This window comes from Pelophylax lessonae (genome assembly GCF_965119305.1).
Source record: "Pelophylax lessonae genome assembly, chromosome: 13".
Taxonomy (NCBI): Eukaryota; Metazoa; Chordata; class Amphibia; order Anura; family Ranidae; genus Pelophylax; species Pelophylax lessonae.
Genome location: NC_138780.1, coordinates 161,351,607 through 161,363,665, shown reverse-complemented (window position 1 = coordinate 161,363,665; position 12,059 = coordinate 161,351,607). Strand labels below are relative to the sequence as shown.

The 12,059-nt window shown below is 46.1% G+C and overlaps 1 protein-coding gene across 1 annotated transcript in view; it reads left to right on the top strand.

Annotated features, from left to right (window-relative positions):
* Positions 1-6,347, top strand: part of MIS18BP1 (MIS18 binding protein 1) — a 203,762-nt gene extending 197,415 nt beyond the window's left edge. The window contains exon 17 of the mRNA XM_082274974.1: positions 5,969-6,347. Within this exon, the coding sequence (XP_082131100.1) occupies positions 5,969-6,081 (113 nt within the window). The 3' untranslated portion in view covers positions 6,082-6,347. The remainder of the gene's footprint in view (positions 1-5,968) is intronic.
* The last annotated feature ends 5,712 nt before the right edge of the window (positions 6,348-12,059 follow it).

Sequence of the window (12,059 nt, the reverse complement as noted above, 5' to 3'; positions counted from 1 at the left end):
CAGAGAGGATGGGGATGAACAATGGGATGGGCTCCCAAATTCCTCCCAGGTATGGAGAACCCTCTTCACAGTTCACCCTGCACTTGCTCCCCAAAGGGTCAGAATAATTCAGATTCGCAGTTCACCCTGCACTTGCTCCCCAAAGGGTCAGAATAATTCAGATTCCCGGCCCCTATGCTATTTCCACTTCCTTTATGTCAGGGGAGGAATTTTCTCCAGGCTTATTTAGATGGCTTAATCCATCCTTAGAGATTCTCACTGGTTTGGAACACCTGAGATTTAAATGTGGGTGCTGTCCTTCCCTTCCTCCCCTTTTGAGGGATGATGAAGCATTGGAGGAAAATCCTCATGAAGAGAAGCACACTTTTGGGGATCAGGAAATCTCTGTGGATGAGTCCTTCCAGGGGGTATACAAAAGTCTGGGGCTGTCTGACACGGCATCTGCCAAGAAACTTATACTGGGCTTCCAACCTGAAGGCACTGCTTTAGGAATCCTTTCCCTAAAATAATTTGGTTTTGGGCCATGGCAGCTGCCAAAAAGTTTCAAATCTTTCATGCATCCTTTCTTCTAATAAGGTATGTTTGCCGACTGGACTCACCGGGAGAAGGTGTTTTCACTGCAAGTGTTTTGCTCACCATTACCCCATGGAGGAGGAACTTTACAAGAAATTTGGTTCTTCAGCTGTTGACCCGGCCATTTCCTATATGAATAAGACTCTGATGGCCCTGGTGCATGAGGTCCAGGTCTTCTTAAGACCGCATAAATAAGAGATTAGAGGCCCTGTTTAAGACATCCTTCTTTCTTATAGGAGCAGCTCTGCAGCTTCAGGATGAATGCTTGTTTGGACCATCCTTGGATGCTTTCACCCAGAAGGTGACTGTGGGTGGTAGCACTCTTAACCCCTAAGAAGGTAAAAATGACCGTTTAGAAACCCAGAATCCAAAAGGAGTTCCTTTCGTAAGTAACAAGCTTTGGGCTACATGCCATGCTTACATCCCAGTTCCATAAAAGAACTGGGCCCTCAAGTCTTCTGGTTCCAGCAAATCCCCCTCACATTAAAGGGGTGCCACTACTCATGCAGGGTGATGTCTGTTGGCCTTCACTGCTGTCTAGACTCAGTACGTCACAGCTGCTGGGTCTGCAGCATGATGTCCAAAGGTTACCAACAGGAGTTTCTTTGCTTACCCTCCCTGTTTTATGCACTCAACGGTATCCTGGGATCCACAAAGAGCGGTTTTCCTTATGGCCCTGGAAAGACTGTTTTTCCAAGGGCCCCTTGCACCCACACTGGAGGGGGAGAGGTCTTTTGATTTGTAGTCAAAACTTTTCACAGTTCAATATCCCTAAATGAGTAATCTGGCCTATTGTGGACCTCAAGGATCTCTGGTTACTATGGTGATTGCTGCCCAGCACTGAACAACAGCACTACAGGCCATCTCTGTTCTTCTCTAGCAGAGTTTTGAGAACTGGACCCAGGGCAATAGGTGACTGATCCAGATAAAGCGGTTTCCTTCGGCAGCAGATATGTACAGAGCAGGCAGTAAAAACCAGGGCTAACACCCACAAGGAGGGATCTTCAGAGATGATTGTTGAGCACATAAATCCCATAAGAACACTTGCACAAACCCAAGGTTCAGCAGGGCTGGTAAAGGGTAAAATCTAGGCAGTGATCTTTTCTCTTTCTTTTTTTTGGTCAGTTTCCATTTACCTGAAGGTGGCAGTATAATGTAAGTAGTCATGAATATGCAATGTGTTCTGTGATGTGCAAGTAAGAAATGCCTTTATTTCTGAACATTAATATTTAGAATCATGTTTCTTTGCCACACTGTACTAATTCACACAGTGTTCTCTTCCAAACAATTCCCAAAGCTGTTCCTTGTAATAGGCTCCTTTTTACACCCCTCCAGTGGTCTGTAACCTCTACCTCCCCCCTGTTCTAGGGTTTTAGCCTCCACCATTGTATTTTGCAGCTTGTACCTTATCAGACACGAGACTGCTCACTTGGAACTGCTTTTCTTATTTGCTATATGGCTTCTGTTTGTAGAGGACTAGTACTGTATACTTTGAAGGGTACCTCACGCCTTGGGTGAAAAGATGTGACATAAATAATAAATTCAATACTAAGAGCTGCTCCCCTAAACTGTAGAGTCATACTATAAATAGTGAAAAAAAGTGAGTGAAGGGGCGCTATGAAAAATCTATAATTGTTGTGTTACCAATTGTTGTGCAACTTAATAGCAAAAGTGGGAAATAAAGTCCTTTTTAAAACCATACTTATAGTCTTCAATGATACCGCTTCAATAGGACATGCTGTGGGGAACCATCACCAACTTGTAATACAAGGTTTGACAAATTTGCTTTAAATCTAGGAGCCAGCTAAAAAAGTTAGGAGCCAGTTTTTTTACCTAACAAATGTTTATTTTCAACAACAAAACCCCTTCTCATATTTAGCCAGAAGCTGGGGAGGGAGCCCCCCGGTCAGAACACAATACGCTCTGCGGGGAGATTGCTGCACTAACATTGGATAGTTAGTACAGCGAGCTCCTTGCAAGCTTCTGAGGTTTTTTTTTTTTTTTTTGTTCAGCCCGCTGGGTTGAAAGAAAGAGAAAAAAAAAGCTACTTGTGTGTACTAGACTTCAGCCTCTGATTAGCTGCCCACAATTTATTTTTTTTATTTTTAGCTATACATTGGGTATATAACTGGTGCCCCGGATTTCATGTGTTGTGTATAAAGCTCCGAAGGAGCGGAGAGGAGATTTCAGGTGCACAGGTATGGCCAGGGCAAGGTGCAGGTGGAAGTTGCCCCCCCGGCACAGAAGATCCGACAGAAAAGGTGCCAGGACCTGTCGGTTATCTCCTTACCCCCCAAATGGTATAAATCAGGTATTTGCAAGCCTCTTCACCCCCCCCCCTCCCCCATTAGATTGTACCTTGGAGTTAACACCCTTTCCTTCTTCCTTCACATCAGCAGTTGCATTGCTCTTCTAATCCTCCCCAGATATCAAATTTCAGGTAAAACTAGACATCCCAACCTGCAAAAACTAATTTCAGGGAGGTGGTACCCCCCCCCCCCCCCCCTCCCTTACCAATTTAACACAACTGGAGGATGATCAAATGTAATGGAATCCGTATACAGAGGTTTACTTCTTCTTAGAGATTTTAAAGAAACACTCTAACCACCATGACCTCTTCAGTGATTTATGGTGGTAGGAGTCAGAAACACTGCACATGCTGGGATACTTACTTACAATTCTGCTTTACTGCAGGCTGGTACTGCTGGCGGGTACTGCTGGCAGGAAATGCTGGCTCCTCTGAGACACATGATCAACAGGGGTGGTTAAAGCAGAGTTCCACTCATTTTTGTGTTTATTAAAAGTCAGCAGCTACAAAAAGTGTAGCTGCGGACATTTAATAAACACACACTTGCCTGCCCCACAGACCAGCGATGCGGCTACCTGAAGCCTCGCTTCTCTCCCTCTTCTCTCCGCAGAGCCGACATTCCAAGTGTGGGCACCTGGCTGTTGCAGCTTACGGCTTCACAGCTGCGCGCAAATGCGTGAACCGCACATCACCTCTCCATTAGTCGGGCAATCTTCTGGGACCTGTGACGTGTCCCAGAAGATTGCAAAGAGGGAGGGGGAGAGGAGAACCACCAGCGACGTTCTTTCCCTCCAATTTTCACCTCTCGCTCCAGTGCCTTTGGGCTCTGTATTAGGCGCCACGAGCCTTGCTGCATCGGGGGCATGGTGGTTCATGTATCAGAACCAATATGGTTCCAGCGTTTTTTACTCCAGCCTATTCCTGGTTCCCAAGTAGGTCAGTGTTTTGGGACCTCAAGGCCTTTGTGCTGGTTCCAAAGTTCAAGATGGAATTCACCTGTTCTTGGTGGCCTTCTCTCATCTGCGTTTTCCTGGCCTCCATTGATATCAGGGATGTATACCTGTACATCCCCTATCTGCAAGAGTGCATCTGTGTTTTTATATGCTATGCAACTGGGAACGCGCATTACCAGCTTGTGGCGCTTCCCCTGGAGCAGAGGCCTTGCCTCTGCTCCAGGGTATTCAGTAACACAGTTCTGGTCCTGGTTCTTGTCTTGCTGGGACAACGGGGAATTGCTGTATTCGGGTGCCTTGCTGATTTTTTTTTTCCCAAGCGGAGACTCTTGTGGCCTTGCTGCACAGCATCCAGGTCACCTAGTGTTCCCAGTAAGTTTTCGAACCTCGACGTTTGCCTTGTCCCCGACCAGGCATCTGGAGTATCTGGGCCTGCTTCTCGATGCGGAGCAAGTTAAGGAGTTTCTTTCACCGGATAACCTCCAGAAGCTTCAGGCTGTGGTCAGCCTGTTTTGGTCCATCTGTGATTTACCCCGCGTTCTTGCATAGGGGCCTGGGTCTAATGATTTCCACCTTTGAGGTGGTCCTGTATGCACAATTTCATACTAGGTCTCTTTGGCAGCAAATTCGGTCCATATGGGGGCGAATCTCTCTGGACATTCAACTTAGTCTGGATAGGCCGATGAGGGCCTTCTGCCTCTGATGACCCTGGTCTGCGGGCAGGGAGGTATTTTCCCCCCCGCTCCATGGACTGTATTCTGGTTGACGAGGAGCTCTGGGCTCAGGTTTAACTTGAGATTGTTGGATTCCGTAGGGATTGTCCATTTCTGTTTCTAGAGCTATGAGCCAGCATATTATTCCTGGAGCCCTGGATGAATTGGCTCTGGAGGCTATTGCTCAGGATTTAATTGGTCTACACCACTCAGTGGCCTATGTCGACCTCCAAGGGAGCAAGGGATATGGTTGTGGGGGTCTGCGGGTGAGGGGGCTTTTCAAAAATCTGGAAGCCCCCTTTCACAAGGGGGCCCCCAGATCCCAGGTCCCCCCTAATAGATATGAGTCCTACCCTTTCCCCAGAAAAGTGAATAAAGACAATACAAGAGTTTGACAATTCCTTAATTAACAAACAAAAAAAAAGCCGCCATCTCGGGACCTGAGAAGAAAAAGAAAAAGCTCTACTCGCAAGGAAGGCTAACCGTGGTCTTCCTGCTCCACCGTATGACATTTCTTAAATAGCCAAGTGGCCGGTCCACCTGGCAACGTCACCTGGTGGCATTACCCCCTCTTGACGTCACTGATGGGCGCATGCTAGGTCGTTGATGTCACTGGGTAGCCCCACCCCTTACTTGTTTAACAACTGTCAAACGGCAGAGCAGGCATTTAGCGGGTCGCGGGCAGAGCTTTTTTTTTTTTTTTTTTTTTTTTTTTTTTGTATAAAGAAATTGTTAAACTGTTTTTAATTCTTTTTGACACTTTTTTGGTAAATGAGTAGCGGCGCACCCCATAATCATTCACATGGGGGTGGAGGGGGGGGGGGAAATCTGGGCAACCCCTTGTTAAAGGGGGCTTCCACATTGATAAGCCCTCTGCCAGCAGACCACCACAGCCCAGGGTTGTGGGGAAGGGGCCCTTGTCCCCATCAACATGCTTAAGGTGCTTTGGGGTGTGGGGGGGTTTAGAGCCACGTTGAGGGCATGTGGCCTGATTCTGGGGGGGGGTGGGGACCTTGGGGAACGCTGCTGGGCTGCATGCTCAGATGAGGGGTTTTTTTATACAATTAGCAGTTAGCGGAAAACCCACTGACAGCGAAGTCATCCATTGTTAGGGGCGCGAGGACTCTTCCTGGCTCGCTCCTTAGCAACCAGCTCAATGCAATAAATTACCGCTTGAAAAAAAATTGGCAATTACCACTCAATCGAACAAACACCAAAATTGAATGCAATATTCTTAGTGAATTGCACTTTCAAAACTGATTTAACGCAAGAGCTATTTTACCACATTTTATTTGTCGTTCTTAAACTCGTAGTGAGTGTAGAATAAAAATGTATATGGGGGTCACAAATTGCGTATTCTACAATGTCTTACCTGATCTCACAACTGTTCTTTGTCCTCTTCCCTATTGTGCCAGATTTAGGCTCCAGAGACACATCAGTGATCGGAAAACTCTTCAAAAAGGACGAGTCGTCCTCATCGGATGAGGAAGAAAAAGATTATTATTTTTCAAACTCTTTTTCTGATGAGACATAGAACCTTGGAGTACCCTGTTTGATAAATTATGTATATACTGAAAGTGCAGACATTTTTATTTCTTGGCATTGACAGGAAAGGCTACATCCATGGCATGTACCACCTAATGAAATAGACGTAAACCCTCATTAAAGCATCTTCCAATAGGATATTGGGACAACAGATTTTATTTTTTTTTTAGGTTTCCAAAATGATGTAAAATTTATGTTTTTGAACTTATTTTATTTAAATTGTTTTCACTTTTTTTTAGAGGAAGTGTAAAGTTCTGTTTTAATAGTTAAATGGGGAAAATTGTACTTCCTAAGGAGGGAGGGTTGGGGTCCCCATCTGCCAGTGTAAACAAGCTCTTATAAGAGCTCTAGAAATCAAGTGAGACACTGCACAACTTCCTACTATATCTTAACATAGGTGCTACCTTTGCTTACAGATGGAGAGGTCTTGTTCACACAGGGTTCAGCTTGTAAACTCTAGTCTAAGGAGCCGTGTCCACAAAGCTCTCAGCGGGTTTCAACTTGCTTTCTTCAACCCTTCAACTCCAGTTTGGGGTTGGTAACACACCAGCAGCTTCTGTAACTCTAGAAGAAAGCAAAGGTTGGAGTTGCTGCTTGCTGGGCAACCTTCCATTAGATCGACCATAGATGGATCGAAATTTAGCCGTTTCTGTAGGAGCCAAACTAATTTTGATTCATAAATGGGCAGACTGGTTATACTAAAGTCAATCCACTGATCAAATTCAGTACAACAAGCTTGACAATTTTTTTTTTTTTTTATATCGTGCGATCACTGCCGGTGGCTATAGCCGCCAGCAGTGATCATAGTATTCTGCCAGTAAGGAAGGCTCCCTGCCAGTAGAACACAATATAGATGTGGGAGGGATTCCCCCATCAACAGACTATAAAATCCCTTTGGGAAGCTCTGCCAGATCTTAGGTCAAGGCGTAAGCCCCCATGAAATCTACCCTCCTGACTCATAGCAGGAGGGGAAACCCTTGAAATGGAAACCCATCATAAGAGAAACGTTTCCCATCTAGGCTTCAATACTTAAGACACAACAACTTTCCAGATACAGTTTTCCATAAGAAATGGATCCGCTTTGATTTTGTAATTAGGATTTGATATTTGTGTAAATACGTTTTTCTACGATAACCTTCCTGTCTGTAAATCAGCTTTAATCTGTTTTTATTTACTTTTTTTTTATCTGATGCTTTTTAATTTTGTACTGAGGCTGATTGTATAAAGGTGAACTCTCATTTCAAATCCATTCTGTGTTTTTGTAGTTATTAAATTAATTATGTGGGTGTAATTATGTGAATAAATCTTTAATTGGGAAACTAATGAAAGCCTGGAACTCTTGAGTACTCCTCATTTGGTTTCATTGAGAGGAAGATTCCGGAATCTTGGGAAAGTGAAATCTATAAAGTGGTAAATACCAGGACAGAAGAAAATCAGGGTATTTGATAAACTCTCTGAATGCTTATAATGCCCAAAAGTGATTGGTTGCTGAGGGCATCAAGAACTGTTATGACACTTTTATAAAGATGATTCTAGAGGACTTGTACAGGACTGGGAATCTTGTCCTGGTCCAGGGTGGTTGTATAGGGGAGAGAATGTTGTCTTGGTGCATGGTGGTTGTACAGGGCTGGGAATCTTGTCTTGCTTACAGGGTGGTGGTTGAACGGGGGAGGGAATCTTGTCTTGGTGCAGGGTGGTGGCTGGACAGGGCTGGGAATCTTGTATTGGCGCACAGTCGTGATTGCACAAAGATGGGAATCATGTCTTGCTCTAGGGTGATGGTTGCACGGGGGAGGGAATCTTGTTTTGGTCCAGGGTGGTGGTTGTACAGGGCTGGGAATCTTGTCTTGGGGCCATGGTGGTGGTTCAGAGGAGGGAATCTTGTCTTGATCCAGTGCAATGGTTGTACAGGGCTGGGGATCTTGTCTTGGTCCATGGTGGTGGTTCTACAGGGCTGGGTATCTTGTCCTTGTGCAGGGCGGAGGTTGTACAGGGATAGAAATCTTGTCTTGGTCCATGGCGGTGGTTGTAGAGGGATGGGAATGTATGGAAGTATAACATTTGGTGTTGGGTTTCCTACCCTATTTATTTAGAAATTATCTTTCTTTTTAAGGTTTGAAAAATCACTGCATGTATCCCGCATGTTGGGGTCCTTACTCCAATCTGTCCGATTATCTCCTCAGTTTGTTTTTAGACAATCCCTGAAAACCCTTCTCTTCAAAGAAGCCTATCCTGCCCACACCTAACTGTACAGAAAAACCTTGGATTGGGAGTAACTTGATTTGAGTGTTTTGCAAGACCAGCAAAAATTTTAATTATATTTTGACTTGATAAACAAGCAATGTCTTGATAGACAAAGTAGCATCATGTCACAACTGAGTATAAAAGAGAAGAGAGGCGCCTCTAAGTGTAGCAATATGGTTACATTTAATGAAGGTACAATATTCAGCAACTCACATGGTTGATGATTAAAACAGGCACATATGCAGGCATCCTGGGTAAAGCGGTCCACATGGACCATCCTCCGCACTGCCATCGATGTCATCCTTTCTACACTGCACTCCACAATTGCTTCAAGCCTCGCTTTCAGATTGCTCCACCACTGCAGGGTAGTCTTCCCGGTCACGGTTGCAGACTGAGAGTGGCGGTGTGGAGGATGGTCTATGTGGACAGCTTTACCCCGAATGCCTTCATAATTAGATGTGCCTCTCTTAATCATCGACCATGTGAGTTGTACCTTCATGAAATGTAACCATATTGTTACAACTAGAGGCGCCTCTCTTCTCTTTTAGGCTCCGTTCACATGTAGGCGTTTTGGGGAGTTTTTCTGCTCTAGGATCAGCTCTCAAAACGCCCAACAAGACAAATCCTATTCATTTCAATGGCCCCTGTTCACATCTGAGCGTTTTGACGCTGTAAGCAAAACGCCCAACGCTCAAAAAAGTACATGAGCTTCTTTTTGGGCAGATTACAGGCGTTTTCCATTGGTTTCTATTCAATCTAAAAATGCCTGCAAAAAAATTGCGGTAAAAAACGCGCGAAAACGATACGCTCAGGTGTGAATGTAGCCTTATACTCTAGCTCCTGCTGGATTATGCTTCCTTGTGAAGGCTGCCATTTGTGGATGGACATTTTATGGTTACACAACCTATCACATTGCTATAATCTTTTTATATGGACTATAAACGGAAAGCCTTATGAATAAATGGTTGTGGAACGAATCATCTGAGTTTCCATTGATATATAAATCCTGTATAATAATAATGTTGTTCTGGTAAAAGGTATTTTCTCTAGCGCTCATTGACAGACGTAGTCCTCGGTGATACACCACCTTCGGGTTATGTTGCCTCCACAGGAGCAGGACTAGACAGGAAATTAAAAAGCTCTGGCCACACCCTAGGGGCAGTCCCAGAGGGTATATCCTCTCTCTCTCTGCCTCAGCAAATCAGTTATTTTCTGTCTAGTTAGGAGTAAGGACCTAGATACCTTGCTGGGATCTTAGGTCCTGGCAAGATTTTTTTCTTAAAAGATTTTTTAGACAGCTTTTTTTTTCTCCAGTGTTTCTGTGAGATCTTCAAGCAAAAAAGCTGAACTGGGCGACGGGCTGGATGTTGAGATCCGGTGGTCACCCCAGTTCAGCCTACGAGCGCGTGCAGGCCATAGCTCCGCGCTGGGTCGGCCGCGACAAAGTCCCATTAAAGGACTGACCCCGCGAGTTAAACGTCTCGCTGAAACGCCAAAGACCATGAGTCACGGCGTCCATATCGGTCGACAGCCCTCCCGCCCCGGTGGAGAGGGGTACTGTCAGGAGTTGGTGCCCGCCTGGTTCCGGTATGGTGAGTAGTATGTTCCCCCTTTTCCCCTGACGGGTCTTGTGGTGAACGCGGGCCCCTCTCTGTATGGTAAGATAGAGTCCCTCTCTATCCTATAAATGACACAGATCCTCCTACTTTGAGTGTGATTTTATGTGCAAAAAGCCAGGAGGCTTGGTTTGGGAGCTAACAATCTAATTGTATACATGTTAAAAAGATTGTAATCAGTGGCATTCTGGGAATCTTACGGTGATAAGAATAAGCTACCTACCAGTCAGAAGCCACGGACATGTAGACTGTCTTCCTAATCAGATCTCCAGCTATTAGCAGGCCTCCCGAAGGGCCATGCGGTCCGCCAGGGCCGGTACCGCCAACCACGCCAAATCCCCATGCAGAGAGAGTGTTGTGTGCCTTGCAGCACACCGCTATTCAGTACAGGCCGCCGCCATTTTTTTTGCTGGATCGCACGAGCCGCCATTTTGGCGTAGCCTCGTGTCTCCAGCATGGGGGCGGCCATGTTTGAGGTGATCCAAACACCTCGTGGAGCTAGGGGAGGCGCCGGAAGGCGTGCAGAGGGGCGGAGCCGCCTCCTTTCTTCCTGGGCAGCCAGCCAGAAGACTTCCTGTTTGTCAAGACAGCGCTGTAACCTGTTGCAGTTAAACTCTGAGCATCAAGTGGTGAGCCTGGGGGTCTATCTCTCTCTCTCTCTCTCTCGATCGATAGGGATCCCTAGCAGGTAACACTAAGGGGCTTTTTGTGGCGCTGGGGGTCTGAAAAAAAAAAAAAAAAAAAAGTTTTTTATTTTTGAATTATATTATCCAGGAAGTGACTGGAATTATCATGGACCCTGCCACACATATTCCCCCACCTGTTTCCCTCGAGGGGGCCACGGGACCCGCCGGTGCACAGAGTGTAGAGTCATTTACAGCAATTTTGGAGTCTATGGTGGCTCGGGTGGAGGCGGCCTGTCAGGGACGGGGGTCAAGGAAGCGACCCCCGCCTACCCCTATACTATCTGACACCTCTGACTCAGATTCAGAGATGGTCACTGCAGTTGCAGGTTCCTCTGCAAGGGCTGTTATCCCAGGTAAAGCCCCCTCAGACAGTGAGGAGGACGCTTCTTCTCCTGCTATAATTCAGGAAGAAGCATTGGTGGACGCACTAGTTGTGGCAGTGCAGGAAACCTTAAAACTTGAGGCTTTACCGGCAGAGGCAACTGAAACAGAGATTCCTTTTGGTACTAATAAGCCCATCAAAACGGTGAAGGTTTTTCCTGTACCCAAATGTTTCGGTAATCAGATTAAAGGAGAATGGGAGCATTCTAAACGTACCCTTACTATTTCCAAGCTTATTGCTAGACACTATCCGTTTGAGGAATCCATCATTAAGAAATGGACGGTACCACCAGTGGTGGATCCACCTATTTCCAGGCTGAATAAAGCCACGGTTATCCCAGTGGAGGACACTTCGTCCTTTAAGGATCCGGTGGATCAAAAGATGGAAGCAGAGTCCCGCACCATCTTCTCTCTGATAGGGTCAGCATTTAGACCAGTAATTGTTATTGGTCTAGTTTCCCAGACATTTACGGAATGGGCGAAAATGGTACGCCAAGACCTTAGGGGAAAAGATATTCCCCAGGAGACATCTGATTTGATGGAACAGATTATACAAGGGCTACAGTTTATCTGTGACGCAGCCTTGGACACTACTCCCTTATTAGGGCATGCATCTATGTCGGCGGTGATCCTCAGACGTGTGCTGTGGTTAAAATGCTGGTCAGCTGACCTAGGTTCCAAAAAGACCTTGACAAATCTCCCTTTTCAGGGGAATCGTCTATTTGGGGCCAACCTAGATGAAATCATTAAGGATGCCACTGGGGGCAAGAGCACTTTTTTGCCACAGGCTGCTAAAGCTAAGGGACCTCGCAACAAGCGAGGACCTTTCTTTACCGCCCATAAAGGGCGCCCGGCTGGTACTAGCGGGAAAGGCAAGACTCCTCCAGGAGGGTTCAAGAAGGGCTGGTCGGACAAGCAGAGGACCAACCCAGCCAAACCTGAAGCAAAGGAGTACACAGCCTGAAGGTGCGCCCCCACCCGGTTTCAGGGTGGGGGGACGTTTTCACCGGTATTCAGGACATTAGATCGAGCTTCAACCA